Source organism: Trachypithecus francoisi, unplaced genomic scaffold (genome assembly GCF_009764315.1).
Source record: "Trachypithecus francoisi isolate TF-2019V2 unplaced genomic scaffold, Tfra_2.0 Lachesis_group6, whole genome shotgun sequence".
Taxonomy (NCBI): domain Eukaryota; kingdom Metazoa; phylum Chordata; class Mammalia; order Primates; family Cercopithecidae; genus Trachypithecus; species Trachypithecus francoisi.
Window position 1 is genome coordinate 22,429,105 of NW_022681471.1, and position 21,063 is coordinate 22,450,167.

The 21,063-nt window shown below is 46.4% G+C and overlaps 1 protein-coding gene across 1 annotated transcript in view; it reads right to left on the reverse strand.

Moving 5' to 3' along the window:
* The window catches only part of GPC4 (glypican 4), a 118,100-nt gene extending 102,158 nt beyond the window's left edge, over nucleotides 1-15,942 (reverse strand). Inside the window, exon 1 of the mRNA XM_033201326.1 lies at nucleotides 15,103-15,942. Within this exon, the coding sequence (XP_033057217.1) occupies nucleotides 15,103-15,262 (160 nt within the window). The 5' untranslated portion in view covers nucleotides 15,263-15,942. The remainder of the gene's footprint in view (nucleotides 1-15,102) is intronic.
* Nucleotides 15,943-21,063: the final 5,121 nt, after the last annotated feature.

Genomic DNA, 21,063 nt, shown 5'->3' on the forward strand with positions numbered 1-21,063 from the left:
CTTAAAATGACGGCCACAGTATTGTAAACAAATGTGAATCTGAAAGAGCCAATCCTTCAAGGTGGATCCCAAGTGGTTAACTGGGCCTAAGTTTAAAATAGAACCAAGAGGTCATTTGCTAACGAAAGGTGACACACTTCCTCTGAGTTTCCTGAAAACACCCACCTCCGTTTAACTTTGGGACTTTCAGAACTCCCCTGAAGCAACCAGTCAGAGCTCATCTGTACCAACCAATCAGGGCTCACTTGTATAAACCAATCAGGGCTCAGCTGAGTCAACCAATTGGAATTAAGCAAATTTCAGCCTTTCATTTGCATAACACTTGCTTAGGAACCTGGGTGTGAACTTTTGCTCTAAAACCAGAATCCAGCCAGGCACAGTGGCTCACGCCTGTAATCCCAACACTTTGGGAGCCCAAGGTGGGCAGATCGCTTGAGGCCAGGAGTCTGAGTCCAGCCTGGCCAACATGGCAAAACCCCATCTCTACAAAAATTAGCCAGGAGTGGTGGTGTGCACCTGTAGTTCCAGCTACTTGGGAGGCTGAATTGGGAGAATTGTTCGAACCTGGGAGGCAGAGGCTGCAGTGAGCCGAGATCACACCACTGCACTCCAGCCTGGGCAACAGAGCAAGACTCTGTCCCAAAACAAAAACAACCAGAAACCAGAATCCTCTCTTTGGTCTCTGGAATGTGCACTTTTGTTTTACACTGAAGGATGTATCTCCCCAGTTTACAAACTGTTCACTGGAATAAAATCTTTTTCCTCCAAATTCCTTTCCAGAGAACTTTTGTTCACAATATGCAACCAGAGAAAGTGTTCCATGTAAGCCAGGATAACTCAGGCCTATCTTCCCTGCACCACTGCATAAGTGCTCTAGGACTCATCTCAGGATCCACTGTCAGAAACACAAACCCTGGCCATTCACTGAGGGCAGGAGCTTGTGATGATGTAAAAAGCACTACTCCTAGAAAATGAGAAGGCCTTATAGGCCCATAATGTTCAAGAAAACTATGCTTTGCCCTGATTGCCATTCCCTTACTCCACACCCAAGACCAAGGGCTTCTCCTTGGAAGTAGTTATCACAACTGTAACTAATTTCCAATTTGCAGAATTATTGAATGACTTAATGTCTGTCTCACCATTTAGACTGTGAGCTGCATGAGGGTGAGACCTGGCTTGTATCCCTTTTATTCACTGTTCTGTCACCAGTGCCTAGTAATTATAGGCACTAGCTAAATACCTGCTGAATGAATGAATCCAGTCTAGGCATCCCCTTTCTACAGATGGCAGTTCATATGTATAATCTCATATTCAGAAGTCCTAAAGAGTCAACTATGCCCTCTGAAAGCTTTTTGCCTAAGAGCAACCTATTTGCAAGGAGTACTCATTCATGTATTCATTCAACAAACATTTTTGAGTATTAGCCAATGTGGTAGACATTGAGTATAGGGCAGTGAATAAAAGAGGCAAAGCCCCTGCCCACAGGTCAGGTGGTGATAACTAAGAAGAAAGCAGAGAGGAAGGAGGACGAAGTATATGAATATATGTGTGTGTCTGCAGGGGGTGGGGGCATGGGGGTATCCTATTTTATTTTTTTTAGGGGGGGAGTATCCTACTTTATACAGAGACCAGGAAAAGCTTCTCTATTAAGGTGACAGGTAATCAAAGGCCCGAAACATGTGAAGGAGTGAACCATGCTGCTATCTGGCAGCCGGGTGTTCAAGGCATTGAAAATACGAAGTGCAAAGGCCCCTAAACGTGCCTGGTGTGCTTGAAGGAAAACAGAGACCAACATGGCTAGAATGGGATGGGGTCTTAGATAAAGATAAAGCCTGAGAAGAGAAGACCTCGTGGGCTGGCACAGGAGAAGGCAGATGTGCTCATAAGCCTCAATTTTCACTCTGGTTGGCATGGGGAACCATTGGAGCATTTTGAGCAAAGCAGTGATATGATCTGATTTAAGTTTAAGAGAATACCATCACAGTGGCTGCTATGCTGAGAACACAGGCTGGCGAGAGCCAGAGCCAGAGAGCTAGAGCAGGGGAACTGATATGGGCGACTGCAATAATCCAGGCAAGAGGTAATGAGGGGTGAGACCAGGATAGTAGTCACTGAGATGGTAAGATGACAAATTTTACATATATCTTGAAAGCAAAGCCCAAAGGTAGAGATTATGAAACATTAGCTAAGCTGAAACATATCCCATCCAATCACCTAAATCTTCATTCAGATTACAAGAAAATTGATGCAGTCCCTTATTTTGGAAGGTTGTTATTTCATCATTTGCTCTCCAACTTAAAGAATACAAGAACATCTTCTAAGACTGCCTTACTGCTTAATAATCCATTGACCTCCTACCAGAAGAGCCTCCCAGAATGTGTCCAGGCCCATCAGATCTGGGAGGGCAGAAAGAAAAGCTAGTTCCAACCGGGGTAAACAACAAGGCAGAACATTAACCACCCAGCCAGCTGAGGGCATTTAATTCAAATTCAGTTTAAAGTAAACTCATTTCACTACTCTCCTTTAAAAAAAAATCCCCATAAACACAAAGAACTAATCCTTACCATAGCCTCCAACATTCTGGTGACGCGTGATGTTTAAGGACCATTTCTAAAGTACACTGGTAAAAAGTTGTCTTATTTTACTTTTTAAAATCTTAGCATGGGGACATCGTCTATAATTAAGGCACTTTAAAAAATAGTAGATAATAATTTGACTATAAATTGTAAGGAATGTAATGACTGCTTATTCTGGCACCAAAAAAACAAGACTTTCTGTGAAGTCACTGCCAAGAAAAATGATACTCCCACTCAGACTGGACCATTGCAAGTAGTAACTGCTAACCACATGCTTTACACTGCAGTTTGCAAGGACACAGTGCTTTGTTTTCATCTCTGACCAAACACTAGACTGAAAACTCAATGGAGACAAACATGTGGTGAAATAGAAACAATAACTGAAGGAAAAAAAATATTCTGGTGGCTTAATGCTTGCTGGGATGACTACGTCAAGGGTTTGGTGAACTAAGGAAACATCTACAATCCAAAAGAAACAACTTCCAGCCTGCTCTGGTAGGCAGAAGGTGAACAGAAGAAAGAAGACAGGCTTTAAGAGGCCTGCAAAAGCCAACTGACAAAGTGGCTTTGTGAAGGAAGAACTAGCATGAAAAGAATGGCTGTGATGAAGCAGAGATCAAGCCCTGACCCAAGCCTCCAGGAGAAGACGGAAGTGAGCACCTAGTAGAAAGGCTGATGCAACAAAAAGGGGCAAAGGTAGCCTCTTCCAAAAGCACCTCTGAGGCCAGGTACAGTGGCTCATGCCTGTAATCCCAGCACTTTGGGAGGCCGAGGCAGGCAGATCACCTGAGGTCAGGGGTTCAAGACCAGCCCGGCTAACATGGTGAAACCCGCCTCTACCAAAATCAGCCGAGCACGGTGGCAGGTGCCTGTAGTCCCAGCTACACATGAGGCTGGGGCATGAGAATCACTCGAACCCAGGAGGCAGAGGATGCAGTGAGCCGAGATTATGCCATTGCACTCCAGCCTGGGCTGGAGAGAGAGAGAGAGAGAGAGAGAGAACCTCTGCAGGCACAGCCAAGTTCCTGCTAATGTCTGAATGTCTGGAACAGACAGCATAAGAAGTAGCAACCATTTGTCTACCGGGATTAAAACAAACCACATGAAATACTAAGCGCCCACCTCCAAGCAAGCCAAGAAAGAACACCACACTCTAGGTTAAGGGGTAAGAAAACACGTTTTCCTTTTCCTTTCCTTACTTAGGCATCTAGTACTGAACGTATGCAAAAGTTACAAAAAAAATGAGACAGCTTAAAATAATTAGATTTATAAAGGGTTATCTTAGCCTGTTTGGCCTGCTAAAACAAAATACCAAAGACTGGGTGGCTTCTAAACAAGAGAAATGTATTGCTTGCAGTTCTAGAGGCCAGGAAGTCCAAGATCAAGATGCTGGTAGATTGGGTTCTGGTAAGGGCATGCTTCCTCATAGAGGGCCATCTTCTCATCATAATTTCATGTGGCACAAGTGTCAAGGGTTTTCTCTGGGGCCTCTACATTCATGAGGGTTTACCTCCCAAAGGCTCCACCTCCTAACACCATCACCTTGAGGGTTAGGATTTCAATATATGAATTTTGGAAGAATATAGTAAGACCATAGCAGATATGAATAAAAATATCTCATCCTGGAATGAGTACAGAAGTAAAAAGTCATGCTTAAGGTTCTTGAGCACCTACCACATGCCATGCAGTGTGATAAGAACCAGGGATACATGGTCTCTCAGATCTGGCATGATAGGGCACATAGAGCTACACTTTTTTTTTTTTTTTTTTTTTGACAGAGTCTCACTCTGTCGCCCAGGCTGGGGTGCAGTGGTGTGATCTCCTCTTGCTGCAATCTCTGCCTCCCGGGTTCAAGCAATCCTTGTGCTTCAGCCTCCCGAGTAGCTGGGATTACAGGTGCACACCACCACACCCAGCTAATTTTGTATTTTTAGTGGAGATGGGGTTTCACCATGTTGGCCAGGCTGGTCTTGAACTCCTGGCCTCAAGTGATCTGCCTGCTTTGACCTCCCAAAGTGATGGGATTACAGGCGAGAGCCCCACACCCAGCCGAGCTTTGCTTTTTTTTAAGGTTCAAACAGCTACACAGACAGAGACTATCCTTAACTTCTAGTGTTTCTTATGATTATACATTTACCTAGTTTGGTAAATGTTTACAAGGGAAACCAATATTCAAATGTGTCACCCATTAACTAGGAACCAACTGTTGTTGACTTCATGTCAAAATGTCAGTTTCCTAAACTGACCACAGCAGGTAGTACAGTATCAGGAACTAAGTCAAACTTGGATGTTCTAGAGGGCTTTCAAAAGAAGGTGCAGAGGGGCTGGGCGTGGTGGCTCATGCCTGTCCCAGCACTTTGGGATGCTGAGGAGGAATCACTTTAGGCCAGGAGTTAGAGATCAGCCTGGCCAACATGGTGAAAACCCATCTCTACTAAAAATATAAAAATTAGCCAGACGTGGTGGTGCACGCCTATAATCACAGCTACTTGTAAAGCTGAGGCAAGATAATCTCTTGAACCTGGGTGGCAGAGGTTGCAGTGAGCAGAGATCATGCCACTGCATTCCAGCCTGGACAAAAGAGTAAGACCCTGTCTCAAAAAAAAAAAAAAAAAAAAAGAAGGTGCAGAGGAACAAAATCATAAATCACAAGCTCTGCGGTGAAAAAGCCACTGAATAATAATATATAATTGTTAACATATTTTTTAAAATAAAAAGACAAAGTGACATGTAGAATGACTCTTGTTGATCCAGCACTGTTGGGAAACTGGGTGCTCTAAATAGGTAAATGTGTAAGTTAACTAAATTTCCCCTTTTTTAAAGGGTAGTTTTCATATTTTGAATATTTCTAATAGAACTTTTTTTTTTTTTGGAGACAGACTTTCGCTCTTGTTGCCCATGCTGGAGTACAATGGCTCGATGTCGGCTCACTGCAACCTCCACCTCCCGGGTTCAAGTGATTCTCCTGCCTCAGCCTCCCGAGTAGCTGGGATCACAAGCATGTGCCACCACGCCTGGCTAATTTTGGTATTTTTAGTAGAGACATGGTTTCTCCATGTTGGTCAGGCTGGTCTCGAACTCCCAACCTCAGGTGATCTGCCCACCTCGGCCTCCCAAAGTGCTGGGATTACAGGCGTGAGCCATCGCACCCAGTAATGGAACTCTTTCTAAAATATACTTTCTGAACTTTCAAATCAGAATAAGCCAAACACCATTATTTAATACTATAATGAAATATACTAGTGCCCTCAATAGTTATGGTTACAAAGGTGGCTTTGAGCATTCGCCCATTCTAGGAGATCTCAAACTGCCAAGACCAGCAAGTTCTGGGTCTTCCGTTCAGCTTCTGGTCACCCTCCAACTGTCCTCTCTCACTTCTTCCAGATGTCAAGTCTTACCTGCCTCCAACACAATCCCTTCCTGTGATTCCCATCGGCCCCCAACCAGTACCATTTGCTACTTCTAATCTGCCATAGACTGGGAAACTGGATAAATGAAGCATTTTATCTTCTCACCTATAAACCCTATCTACCTAATTTGAATGCAAGCTCCTCAAAAGCTTGATTCCTGCTTGACACCTCTTGGAATCCCCTGCACCCAGCATACTGCTCTGGATACAGGAGTCATTCAATAATTGCTGATAATAAATTTCTGAAGGCCTTTTCTCCACATAGAATGCATGGGCTTTATGACAGCTGTTTCCATCATTTGGCTTTTCTGCTTACTTCCACATTCCCAGCTGTGTTCTAGACGGTTACACCAGCTAGAAGCCTAGGGATTTACTGTACTTCTATTTCTTGATAAGATACTTGAAGAGAATAAACACATGGCAAAGAGGACATTAAAGTAAGGGATGAAGAGATTTTTTAAATTTTACCAATAAAGAAAAAGGGAAGAAGTATCACCTAGCATGTTGACACTTAATCAATAAATGACAGCAAGGCTGGATTCCTTTCTAATTCTTTCCAAAACATTCTCATTGTCCTTGTCTTATGTCTCTACCTGCAGCAAAGCATCACCCAGCTGTGGTTCACACTTATATCTTGATTGAAAATATTTTCCTCCATGTTTGACACACCTTTCTCTTAAATCCAAGTTAGCCAAAATTAAAACAACCATGCACTGAGTCTAAACTAAAGGCTTTATCTCAAACAACACTTCGTGATGAATCTCATTAGAAAATTTAGAATAACAGAATCTCAGAGATGGAAGGGAACTAGGCCGGGCATGGTGGCTTACGCCTGTAATCCCAGCACTTTGGGAGGCCGAGGTGGGCAGATCATGAGGTCAGGAGTTCGGAACCAGCCTGGCCAACATGGTGAAACCCTGTCCCTACTAAAAATATAAAAAATTAGCCAGGAGTGGTGGTGCACGCCTGTAATCCCGGCTACTTGGGAGGCTGAGGCAGGAGAATCACTTGAACTCAGGAGGCGGAGGTTACAGTGAGTGGAGATCATGCCATTTCACCCAGCTTTGGTGACAGAGCAAGACTTTGTCTCAAAAAAAAAATTTTTTTTTAATTAAAAAAAAAATCTACCATGGGCCAGGCACAGTGGCTCACGCCTGTAACACCAGCACTTTGGGAGGCCAAGGTGGGTGGATCACTTTAGGCCAGGAGTTCAAGACCAGCCTGGCCAACATGGTGAATCCCCATCTCTACTAAAAATACAAAAATTAGCCGGGCGTGGCAGCACACACCTGTAGTCCCAGCTACTCGGGAGGCTGAGGCAGAAGGATTGCTTGAACCCAGGAGGTGGAGGCTACAGTAAGTTGAGATCACGCCATTGCACTGCAGCCTGAGTGACGAGCAAGACTCCATGTCAAACAAAATAAATTAATTTTAAAAAAATACACACACACACACACACACACACATCCATCCATCCATCCATCCATGGCCTCGTCCCTCCTGAAGAAAGTATTATTTCATTGGTATGGGATGGTACCCAGGTATTAGTATATTTTAAAATCTCCCCAGGTGCCAGGTGGTTCAATTTCACCCCATTTTTCAAAGAGGGAAGAACTTCACCAAAGGTATTTGACAACTAATTTGCCAGAGTTAGGCTAGAACTACTCATTCCAATAAGCCATGTCTTTTCCACGTAAACTACTCCATCTACAACAGTGGAGTCTCTTCCCTCCTTCACTCTTCCTCTCTGTCCAACTATCCCCACCTATCTCAAAGTAAATACATTTTCTGAATATTCCTTGCCTTAGAATCCATTGCATAATTTTTTAAAACCTAAATGATGTCTGTTTCCCTGTATCCTCATGCTTTTTTTTTCTCACAAAGAACCCTGATTGATCCCTGAGAGATCAATCAGGCACGGTTTACCCTTAAAGAAGCCATACTGCTTCTCCTCAGATAGGTTGGACTCAACCTACTCTTTTCACCATTATTATCGCACAGGCCATCTTTCAAATCCCTTGCAAGGTTCAACTTCAATTCTCTGTCAGCCCACTTAATTTCTAGTTTGTACCTGAGCCTTGTCAAACCTAGTGGACTTCCCTCTTCTGGCTTAAACTCCTTCTATTTTGTGAAAGATGCCTTTTTCCCTGAAGCAGCCTCTTTTACTCTGCCAGTTAGTCATGCCGGGTTCTTTTTATCTTCCCCCAAGCAGTTGGTCTTTTTGATGTCTGGCACACATTTATCTGGGCTTCCAATAAGATGTTTTTACATAGTTTCCAGGCTTCCTGGAGGTTATTGACTTTTTTAACTCTCCCATTCAATTTTTTCCCCTAATTTCTAACATTTGTTAGAGTTTCTTTTTCAAAAGTTGAATACCTGGCTGATGCAGCTCTTTGATTTTTCTCTCCCACCAGATTGCTGAATTAAATGCATCAGAACTTAAACATAATATTTCAAATTACCTCCAGGATGGAATCGCTTCATGAATTTTCTGCACTTTCATGTTCTCTATAGTAAGCAACAGATGTTTAACCAAGTAGATTTGAAAATGCTAGTTTTTACCTGTTTGTATTTTAGTATGTCTGTTTATTTATATAAAATATTCTGATACCCTTCAAAGCTTGTGTTCTTCTTGGTAAAGACAATAAACTTGAGTTTTTTTGTGTTAAAAGGTAACTGATGCACACTGAACAAGCTCTATGTTCTGAATCTAATGTGGTAAATTTGCCCCAAATTGCCTAATTACAACAGTCTCAACTGTTTATTCTTTAAAGAAGTATATCTCAAGGCATTAAGAAAAACAATTCTGAATCTTTCTGAAAAAATCCCGGCCAGTGCCGCAGCTCATGCCTTTAATCCCAGCACTTTGGGAGGCCAAGGTGGGCAAATCACCTGAGGTCAGGAGTTCAAGACCAACCTGACCAACATGGAGAAACCCCATCTCTACTAAAAATACAAAATTAGCCGGGTGTGGTGGTGCATGCCTGTAATCCCAGCTACTCTGGAGGCTGAGGCAGGAGAATCGCTTGAACTCAGGAGGTGGAAGTGGTGGTGAGCTGTGATCATGCCATTGCACTCCAGCCTGGGCAACAAGAGCAAAACTCCGTCTCAGAAAAAAAAAAAAAATCCTATAAGCATTCAGTTATTAATGAAGTGGTAAACACAAGCACTCCCCCAAAAGAATAAAAATGTCCTCCAAGCTATACCAACATATGCAGATTTGCTTTAAATTTATTTCATTCAAAGTGTTTAGATCCAGGCCTGGAACGGTGGTTCATGCCTGTAATTCCAGCACTTTGGGAGGCTGGATCATTTGAGGTCAGGAGCTCGAAACCAGCCTGGCCAACATGGTGAAACCACGTCTCTACTAAAAATACAAAAATTAGCCCGGTATGGTGGCACACGCCTATAATCCCAGCTATTCGGGAGGCTGAGGCAGGAGAATCCTTTGAACTTAGGAGGTGGAGACTGCAGTGAGCTGAGATCACGTGACTGCAATCCAGCCTGGGCAACAGAGACTCAGTCTCAAAAAAAAAAAAAAAAAATAGCCAGGCGGTAGTGGCTCATGCCTATAATCCCAACTACTCTGGAGGCTGAGGCAGGAGAATTGCTTGAGCCTGGAAGGCAGAGGTTGAGATGAGGCAAGATCACTCCACTGCACTTCCAGTCTGGGCGACAGTGAGAGCCGATCTTAAAAAAAAAAAAAATAGTGTTTAGATCCAAAAAGATTCCTAGGAGATAAACAGACCATGGAATGACAATCTATCAAGGCAGTATAATCTCATTACAGCACTAGTGTCCTGACAGAAAACACAATAGAATTATCTATGTCATTCTCCCACTTGTTTAACAAATATTGCACTGACCTACCACACTTGGTACTGCTACCTACAGACAAGACCCGAAGTTGCCATCTTTGCCCTCAAGTTGCTTCCAGTTGAGGAGAGAAGACAAACACGTGCCTGCACAAACAGTTAGCTATAAAACAAGGCAGTTATGTACAAAGACCATGGATCTGGTTCCAACAGGGAATTAGGAAGAAGCAGGCACATAACCCTGGCAAGTTCACAAGTGACTCAATGAAAGAAGTATAATTTGGGATGCTTGGAACCACTGAAGCTCAAAGCACAGGAATGACTCTAATCGAAGCAGTGATGTAAGGAAATTAAGCTGTCAATGTTCAGGATAGAACAGGGAGTTAGGAGGCGGAGACAGACAAGAGGCAGGTGGACCAGTTAAGAACTATTTAAAAGGGGAGTGTGCTGACAGACCTCCCTGTCTTTATCTCTTGCCTTGCCAACCCTTAACCCAAAGAACCACTAGTTATCTTCCTAAAACAGCTTGACTGACGACATTCCCCTCCCTCAGAAACCCTCATTGGCTCCTCAATTGTATTGTCCAGGAAATACAATTTATATTCCTTCTACCATTAACACTAGAGTGTCTATGTCTGTGTTTGATCCAGATATGACTGGATCCTCTCCACTATAATGCGAAAATTGTGCTGTTTTGATGATGGTCCCTTACTAGTTAGCTGAAGGTCCTCCCATAGTTTATATCTCAACAACCTCTATGGGAATAAAGAAGGTACTTTCTTGTCTTACTATCTGTACAACATAGCATGAACTACACCCTAGAACAAATAAGACCTGGGTTCAAATCCCACCTCTGTCATTCACTAGCTATAAGATTGTGGACATATTTCATAATCCCTTTGAATCTGTTTTCTTGTCTGTAAAATGGAGATAATTCTGATGTCATATGGTTGTTGTGGGTTTTAAATGAGAGAATCATGTAAGTTCCTTGGTATAGGGCCAGGCCCAGAGAAAGCATTCGATAGCTACGACCCTTATCATGAGGCCAAAATACATTTTTTAAAACATAAGTGAGAAAAAAACCTCAGTGCTAAAACAGTTAATGTCATTGGGGAGCAGAGAGACTCACTTCCAACTGCCTCAGATTAACACCAATGTTGTTTCCCTTATATAGATAACAAAAACTTCCTTTTTCATTCCTCAGTCTAGTCTCCAGTTAATCCTGAAATTGCATGCAACCCAACGTGAATCAAATAAAAAAGAACAGTAATTATGCTGAATCAGACATTTTATATTTATATGTTCTAACCAGAGATTGAGCTGCATAAGCCAGAACTTTTACTAAATTTTTTTTTGAACATGTCCAGAAGATACCTCCTGTAAACTACTTGGGACAATTTCTACAGTGATAGGCCCTATGGTTCAATTTGACCCTTCCCAAGTGAAACACAGAGCCAAACTGATGATTCCAACAAAACAGGAGGTCACAAATTCATTGCAAAATCCAACACATTACTTAAGATGGGGAAGGGGGACTACAAATCTTAAAGACACATGCTGTATGTCATGTATAATCAACTCACTAGTAGAAAGTATTGCTACCTCTCCAACACACATACACATGCACTTTTTTTCCACGTAGTCATAACAGCTTATAGGAGTCCTGGAATCCTTTGTGCATGTACATATGTATGTGTGTGTGTGGGCATTGCTCAGGAACACAGTGCATTGCTCATGAACACAAAAGGGAACAAGAAATAAAAACTCCAAAACTGCAACTAGGGCACAAAGTTCTGAGTATCATTCAATGTCATTGTGAAGAGGACCTTTGGCAAGTTCATGAATGCTTCTAACCCATTGCCTCACTCTTAAAAACAATTTCAACATAGATGAGTAATAAAATGCCCATTGTTGCATACCCTTTACCTTTCCTTTGTCTTTATGGAGGGAGGCATAACGCAAATGGTTAGATTTTTAAACTTATTATTATTAGCATTTTCATTTTTACTAGTGAACTAGCTTTACCCAGTTAATATTCTATAGTATTAGAGTCCTAAATCCCTTCTGTCTTTGAAATGCCTGGGCACTCCCTTCTTGTCATCTGTATCACTTGTATGGCACTTATCACCACAGTGTTGTATTCTAATTTTGTGTGTGCCTGGTTTATCTCCCTACTAACAGGAAAGGTCCTGGTGGCAGAAGCCCCTCCTGCCTTTCTTGCTGTCTCCACAATGCTGAGCAGAAGATACTGCACATAGTAGGCGCTCCAAAAACACATGGCCATTGAAATCTGAACAAAAACATAACCTTTGTGTTAAAGATCCCTTTTGATCATGGCACCTGGGCTCAGCATTATTTGAAAAGTACAGGGGTCAAGCAGACAGGCAATGCAGGACCTCAGTTGGAAGCCCTGTCAGCATGATGTACTCCCTGACACCCTTGAGAGCACATCAGATTATCCTAACTATGATCATAAAGACTGAGACTCCTCCAGAACATGGAGTATTCTTAAAGCCTGTTCAAACCTCTAGAAGGCAAGTGCAAGGCCATCTGGAATAAAATATTAAACTTGGGCTGAGCCTGGGGTTCAATGAGCTAGGAACCCAGACTTTGTGATACTTCACCTGGAAAATGATCTTGGGTGTTTTGCACTGAAAAAAACACATCCCCCATCCCAGGGAAAGTGCCTGGCAATTAATCCATTCAGACCTAGGCTGAATACAAGTCACTATATTGACTATCCCCCTTAAAAAATGACCAAAATTATCTGAGTGTAGCCCAGAGAAGACAAGGCTAATGTATGCATCTGGAGAGGCCAGGGCAATGGTAAAGATTACGCCTGTTTCTATACTGGCCGTCTAAAGGTATTTACTTGGGTCCGTCTGTGTTGTGACAGTGTCCTAGACTCAAATGAATGCCTCTAACACTCCACATTTTTGAGCCATTCAGTCATGCATTTTTGTTATTGTTGAAAGTGGTGCGAAATTGCACTGCATGAGCTAAAGTCCTTGGTGGTCTTCCAAGGATTCCAGCTAAAAAGGCACTTCCTTTGTTCCTCAGGAGAATGCAGTCCAGTAGGTCATTCAAAAGGGGAAATAAAAGCAGCAGCCCTGGGAGGGAGATGAAGGACAAGACAAAAAGAATAAAATGTTTTGGGTGTGAGCACATTAGCTTCCATTTCCTGCTGCTGGTCACTAATAACTCCCCTATCTTTGGCATGGGGGAATGTCCAGATAGACATATATGCAAAATATCCCTCAGGTGATTTCTGGGGATGATGACAATCAAAGGGAACACGCAGCACAGAGTCTCTGAACACCCTTCAAGCTTGCTTTCTCCTGAGAATGCTGGCTGGGGAAGATGCCCTGCCACAGCAAAAGACTGCACAGAGTAAAGTTGGGGAAACTGGGGAGGGCAATTTCACAACCCCACTCGCTGAATGCCTGCAGTCAATATCAAAGGCACATATTGTTTGCATGAGCAGAAGATGAAACCTTGTCACATTCCCATTAAGTGCAGAGCTGCATCTACCCCTTCAAAATGTGAGAATGACAACTGTAACCTTCACGCCAATCATCTCCACTGTGCCCAGGCCCAAACTGTGCAGGGCACAAAGGCCCCAGGTTTGACCTGCAGAGCCCCCAAGCTTCAGCGGCTGCTGGTTCACTTCATTTTTTTTCTGGCGGGGCGGGAGGAAGGGAAAGAAAGAGGGCTTTTCAGGGCTCTACAACCAATAAAATCGTGCCGCTTTGAGGACATACTTGAGCTCCCGAAAAGACAGGCAGCTGAAGGGCAAACAGGTCTAATCAGTAGTGAGCATGTTATTTGGTAACTGCCAAGGTGCAGTGGGCGCCTGGGCTGCTCCAAAAATTCTTAGGTTCTATTTCTAGACAGATGCAGTTACACTCCAAAAGTCCCAACAACTTCCCTCAATTACCTTTGTAATTTATATGTAATTGATGACTGCACTTAATCTCCAAGGTTATTAATAGCCCTTCCAAAAAATGACCCCCAAATCTTCCTAAGCCTTTGGAAGCGCCTGGTTGAAATTACAGTATTTCCTTTGCTGGCTGCCTGCCCCACCCGGAGACCAGCACGGCAAGGCAAAGGCGCGCTCCACTCACTTCCATGAAAGGTTCGGAGTGGAGGCTCGGCCCTCTGGGCTCGAATCTCTCACTCCTCGGTTAGATTACGCTGGCCACCAGCCAGCTAGATTCATGGTGCTTTCCGAGCCCCCAGGGCGAACGGGCTACCTGCGCGGCCGGCGGAGCTGCGCGCAACAGTTGGCGGCTGCTAAGAAGGGGACCCGGCCGGACACCGCCGCCGGCCTCGCTAGGAAGGATGCAGGGCACCCGCCGAACGCTGCCTCCCCAGCGCTCCGAGAGAGGCTTTCACAAATACCCCCATACACGCCCCCATCCCACCCCACCGGCTCCAAAATCCGGTGAACTTTTTCACAGGCTAAGCCGTCTCTATTTGCATAACCATCTCCAAACTGAGATTCAGGTTTCCTGTAATCAGTCCTTTCAAAGGTCTGTAATTGAAAGTGCAATTAACCCTTAAAACGAGGTAAGAAAAAAGAAAGAGGGGAAAAATACTCCTCTGGTCCGATACCTTCCGGAAAGTAGGAGAGTTCCCAAAAGTCAGGGTTTGGAGGGGTGGAGAGTGAGGGTAGTCGTTTGCTTTTTAAAGGCGACTTCTAAAGCCGTTGCGGCTACTAAAACTCCTAATCCGTGTCAGCGGTGCAAGAGAGGCGGGGAGAGAGTTTTAAAAGAACATCAATGAAACATCAATTCAAGTTCCACGTTTTGCGACCCCCAGAATCTAGCAAGCTCCGGAAGGTTTCCCTCCACCACACCCCACTGGCGACCTCCACCCCCACCTGACCTCTCGTGGTCACCCATACAACAAAGCGGGGCGTCCTATAAGGAGTTCAACCCGGAAAAGGCGAGGGAGCCGGTAACACGCACTTTGAGGGCCAGAATCCCCAGGGGCTTCCGGACGGCGAATAATGCAGGGGGAGGGGGAGCGGGGGTAGGGAGCGGAGCGCGACAGTGGCACCGGGCAACCCGGCGGCTCCCCTCCGCTCGCAGTGCTGGAGGCGGGGAGCGCCGCGCCCGCAGGGAACGTCCTGCGCCCGGGCTGCCTGGCTCTCTCGCTCGCTCCTGCTCTCTCGACTGCCCATTTCTCCCTCTAGTGTACCTGCGTCCAGCGCTGAGGGCGGCGGGGCGGGGGAAGGGGGTTGCAGCCACCTTCCCGCGGTGTCGGTCTCTACGCCCACCTCCCGGGGGTGCCCACCTACCGTTGATCTCGTGGAGGGGAGCATCGTTCTTGTTGAAGCCTTTGGACACGTAAAGACGTCGCACTTCCGAGCAACTTTTCGACTTGAGCTCGGCAGCCTGCAGCAAGGCGTTGAGCACTGCCAGGGTGCAGAGAAGCGCGGGCAAGCCGAACCGTGCCATGGTGCGGGCCGGGGCGGACGCGTTCCCACCTTTGGGACTGGACGGGAAGCGGCGCTACGGCAGCGGGCCGAGGGCTGGTGGAGTCGGGGACTAGCGAGTGGAGCTAGAGGGAGAAGGAACTGGAGTTGGTGGAACAGGCGAGCAGGCGGAGGAGACGCGGGGCAAAAAGTAGAGCTGGCCTCGCGTCAGGCAAGGGTCCCCGGTGCCAGGCGCCGGGCCAGGGGAAAAGGAGGAGGAGGGCGTGGAGGCTGCGCGCGGCCCAGGAAAGCAGAGGCGAGGGCCGGTGACCTCGGGGTTCCGCGGGGCAGCGAACCGGCAAGCTGGCTGGCCGGCGAGGCGGGGACGTGGGGAAGGAGGGAAGGGTGGCAGGCGCCGCGGGGACCGCGGAGGGTGTCGGCGGCGGCGGGCGTTCGCTGCGCGCGGCTTGGGCTGCCCTGCGCTGGTCCGCTCGTCCAGCTGGACTCGGCTCGGCTGACTCTGCCCTCCGCCGCGCGGCTGTGCCCTTCCCACCTCTGCCGCTGATTGACTGGCCGGCGTGCGCCGCGACGCTCCGCAAACTTGGCCAAGCGGGCGGCACTCGGGGGGAGGGGGCGGGCGTCGGGGGGGCCGGAGACAGGCGGGAGCACGCTGGGCCGGGCCGGGAGAAAACCTGGAAGCCGGGTTGGATCCGGAGCGGTCAAATCCACTTCCTAGGGGGCCGCACCGGGCGCCCGGCGCTCCTTCGCGTGACACGCCCCACCCGGCTCCTCCTTCCTCCCCTCCTCCTCGGAGGCAGGGAGCCAGCCCACCGCCCCCCAACCGCGAAGGGAAGGCCAACTACTCCGGGCTGAAGGGCCCAGGTTCTGGGGAACAGGATGGCCTGGGACTTGTCCCCGAAGCCCATGTCTGAGCCGCAGGCCTTGCGCGCGGCCACCTGACCCGCCGCCTATGGGCAAAAGCCGCGCAGAGCCCCTCCCGCCGCGATATCCGCCTCCCCGCTGCCATCCCGCACCCGCGGACGCTCCTATCCGCGCAGCCCCCGGGCTGGGCGGAAAAGGCGCATTATTCACATTGTTTCGCTGCAGGCAGGCGGGGGATTTGGAGCTCCGAGCTCGTCCTAGAGCCTCACCTGGTCTCCCCAGACCTGCTTCCCATAGGACGGTACTCGTGAAACACCAATTTGTCCAGGACCCCGTCAGGCATTCTCCTTCCCGCATTCGCAACACTCCAACCTCTCGACGCCACTCCCACCCCGACCCGGTTCTGCTACAAGTCTAACCGAACCCTGAAGCGGGAAAAATCCCCAACCGCGAGGTGAGGGGGCAAAGTCAGGGTTGACCGTAGAGATCTTGGAGACCATTTGGCCCAACCCTTCCTTCTATTAGGTAGGGGAACTGGGGCCCAGAAATGGGAAGCGACTTGGTAATAGCACGCCGGGGTAGGGGGCGTCCAGAACCCGTGACTCTTGACTCGAATTTCATGGAATAATGGTAGCCCAGGACCCCCAAACATCCTACCCACTCAAGCCCCCTGAGAGAGAATTGACGCCCCTCTGGGACTCAGTCCCCACTTTTCCGCCAGAAAACTGGAAATGGGCGAGACTTCCCATCTTGCAAGCTTTGTCAGATTCCATTAATGAGTGTTTTTTGAAGCTCCCAGGGCTTCTTAAATGAAGGGAACTGTGCAGCTCGGGAACTTGTCATTACCGTTGTTATTGTTACAATCTGCTTTAAGAGGTTGGGGTGAGAAGTGCCTCAGACACCTCGGGAGTGTGCTGGGAACTGGACAGATAAAAAGGGCTGGAACTTATTATTTGGCTAGACTCTCAATTCCCATAAAATTACATAGGGCAAAGATACGAACCATCATTACAGTTATCACCCTCAGAGGGTTTGTTGAGACTTTCTCCCTGTTGTTTGTAAACCACGTTGACATGGCTGGCTATGAGGAGCTGTTATTTTGAATGCCCGCTTGCAAACTCTTCTACATTTTGTTAACAGACCATCAACATAAACAGATAGATTGTGACCTGTCTATAACTGTGACTTCCAATTTCTGTGGGCTGGCAGAACATTTAACTCTGAAACTAGGAGAGCAGTTTTTTTTTAATGTGCAAACTCAACTACAATTGAATTTCCTGCCATTTTCAAGACTTTCCTTAAACTGGTAACCATCAAGTCCTGAAGGCATTGCTAGGGCTTAGCTGAGCACTTTTAATTTTCATTGATGATACATTTACTTAAAGATGTTCTTCACCAAGGAGAACATGCTCTGAGATACAACCAACATTATTATAAAATGGAAGCCAGTGACCATAAGGGAGAAAATAATACTCCTAAACCATGAAGGCCAAATCAGAAAACTGCTTCTCACACCAAGGCTAGGAGGAACTCATTTGTTGCCGCCGCCCCCGCCCCACCGGGTTTACTCTTGCTCTTCCTCATAATGTATTATTAACCCAAACTTGAGCCTTTTCCACCAGAAACAGTAACCTCTGGCTACAAACAGATCTGGACAAGTCTGAACTTTACCAAGGGAGGCAGGAACCCCAAGCCCTGCTCAGAGGCGGCTCCCACTTCAAAGCCTCCTTTCATTTAAATACAAACAGGGTGAACAACTGGCAATCTACGAAACAAATACCATCCAGAAGGGAAGCTTTTCAGATGGGCCAGAATTCCTTCTTCCCTCTCCAACTCCCATCCCTGCTATCTTCAGAAGAGGCTTCTTAGTGGAGATGCACCTACTTCTTGTAAGTTCTCTCAATGCCAAAAAATGAATTGGAGGCTGCATGTTAAATGCAAAAATCAATGACTTCTCAGGCTGATTAACCTTCATATAACCTTTTTTTTTTTTTTAGAATTGTGGTAAAAAGCACACACTTAGGCAATTTGGTACCATTTTAACCATTTTGAAATGCACACTTCAGTGGCATCTAGTACAATCATAATGTACAGCCATCACCACTAGTTACAGAACATTTTCTTTTTTTTTTTTGAGACGGAGTCTTGCTCTGTCACCCGGGCTGGAGTGCAGTGGCCAGATCTCAGCTCACTGCAAGCTCCGCCTCCCGGGTTTACGCCATTCTCCTGCCTCAGCCTCCCAAGTAGCTGGGACTACAGGCGCCCGCCACCTTGCCCGGCTATTTTTTTGTATTTTTTAGTAGAGACGGGGTTTCACAGTGTTAGCCAGGATGGTCTCCATCTCCTGACCTCGTGATCCGCCCGTCTCGGCCTCCCAAAGTGCTGGGATCACAGGCTTGAGCCACCGCGCCCGGCCTAGTTACAGAACATTTTCATCACTCAAAAGGAGACCACATACCCATAAGCACTCAAAGTTCCTTCTCTTCTCCCTCTAGTCCCTACAAACCACTAATCTGCTTTGTCTCTATGGATTTGCCTATTTCAGACATTTTGTAGAAATGGAATTATACAATACAGGGCTTTTATGTCTGACTTCTTTCACCTAGCATCGTGTTTTCAAGATCCATCCATATTGGTATCATGTATCATTACTTCATTCCTTTTTATGACTGAATAATGTTCCATTTACAGATATACCACATTTTGGTCATATAGCACTTTACAAGTTTGCACAGTGCTTCCAGGTGCACCCTTGTATCTTAGAACATTTTGTTTGTTTTCTGTTTGTTTGTTTTTAATTGATAAGCAAACCAAGTCTCAGCAAGATTCTGTGGCTTGCCCACAGCCACAGAGCTCTTGGGTGGCTGTACCAAGACTGAAATCTAAGGCCTCTGACCAAATCCCATGCTATTTTTGTTGTTGTTGGTGGTGGTGGTGGTGGTGGTCAGAGAACACAGTGCTCTGGGTCTCTTACAGTGTCAGCAGTGAATGTACAACTGCCAAGGTCCTGTGGAAGTATCCTTGTTTTAGATTGATAAATGTTCATTGAACACCTCCTATGTGCCTGACAACGTTCAGTCCTAGAGGAAGGGAAGATGTATAAGTCAAAAGGAGTTTACAGTTTTATAAACAGTGTGCAAAGGTTTGCTTAGATAGAATGCACTAATGGTATACTTGTTTTTCCCAGGTCAGGAGTTTCCCCCGATGTGACACTTGGAGGGGGAGGATACATTTGCTGGTGGGCAGAGAGAACAAAGAATGCATTCCCATGCTTCTGTCCTCCAATCCAAGAGAACTGATTGAGCCAGGTCTACTCTCTCAGCTTTGAGGACACTTCTCATGGCCTGCTGGGTAGCTACCCTGATTTCCAAATATGGTGCTGGGAAGAACCAAACCTGGGCACAGTGGCTCATATCTGTTAGGAGGCCGAGGCAGGAGGATCGCTTGAGCCTAGGAGTTCAAGATCAGCCTAGGCAACATAGTGAGACTTTGTCTCTACAACAAAATAAAAATTATCCATGCATAGTGGCGCACACCTGTGGTCCCAGCTATTTGGAGGCTGAGGCAGAAGGATTGCTTGAGCCTGGGAGGTAGAGGCTGAAGTAAACTGTGATCACACCACTGCACTGCAGCCTGGGTGACAGCATAAGACCCTGTTTCAGGAAAAAGAGAGGAGAGGAGAGGAAGAGAGGGAGTGGAGAGGAGGGGAGGGGGGAGGGAGGGGGAGGGAGGGGAAGGGAGGGGAAGGGAAGGGAAGGGAGAGAAGAAGAAAGGAAGGAAGCTCCCTCCCTTAGTTAGGGTAAGATGTTGGCCTGCAGCCCTCTAGTCTTCCCCTGTATCCAGCCCATTCCCCACACAACCATCAGAGTGAGGCTTTAACAACATCATCTGGACAATGTCCTTCTGGCTGATTTTTGTAGAGACGTTTTGTCATGTTGCCCTGGCTGATCTTGAACTCCCGAGCTCAAGTGATCCTCCCACCTCAGCCTCCCAAAGTGCTAGGATTATAGGTGTGAACCACCGTGCCTGCCTCCCCCACAACCTTTTTTAAAAATTTAATTTAATTTAATTTAATTTTATGTTATTTTATTTTTAAAACAGGCTCTGTCGCCTAGGCTAGAGTATAGCTTCCACCTTCCTGGGCTCAAGTGATCCTCCCAGCTCAGCCTTCCGAGTAGCTGGGACTACAGGCACGTGCCACCATGCCCAGCTTTCTTAATTTTTTTCTGTTTTGTAGAGACAGAGTTTCACCATTTTGCTCAGGCTACATTTCCAGCTTTCTTACTGGCCCTTCCCTGTCCTGTATCCTGTGCTCTGGCCCCACAAGAATGCGTCATCACATTCTCTATCTTGCGTGGATTTATCTACCTGTACCCTGCCCCTTCTTATGACTATCCTTTCATTCCCCTCCATTTCTTGGACAATTCTTTCATACTCATGCTTCAAGACTCAGCTGAGAAGTCACCTCTTCTGGAAAGCTTTCCTGGGTTCCTCCAAGCAGAGCTAGCCCCTCCTCCTTTTAGGCCTCCAAAGCACTGTCTGCAAAAAGTGACTACAATGCTTGTTCCTTAGCAGAGGCCACATTTTCTTTGAGAGTTCCTCCACTACCAGCCTCCAAGAGCTCTTCTAGGCTTGCTTTATTTATTTATTTATTTATTTATTTATTTATTTTGAGACAGAGCCTTGCTTTGTTGCCCAGGCTGGAGTTCAGTGGTGCAATCTCGGCTTACTGCAACCTCCACCTACCAGGCTCAAGCAATCCTCCCACCTCAGCCTCCCAAGTGGCTGGCATCACAGTTGCACACCACCATGCTAATTTTTGTATTTTTGTAGAGACGGGGATTTCGCCATGTTGCCCAGGCTGGTCTTGAACTCCTGGACTCAACAATCTGCCCATCTCCACTTCCCAAAGTGCTGGGATTACAGGCTTGAGCCACCACACCTGGCCTTAGGCTTTATTTT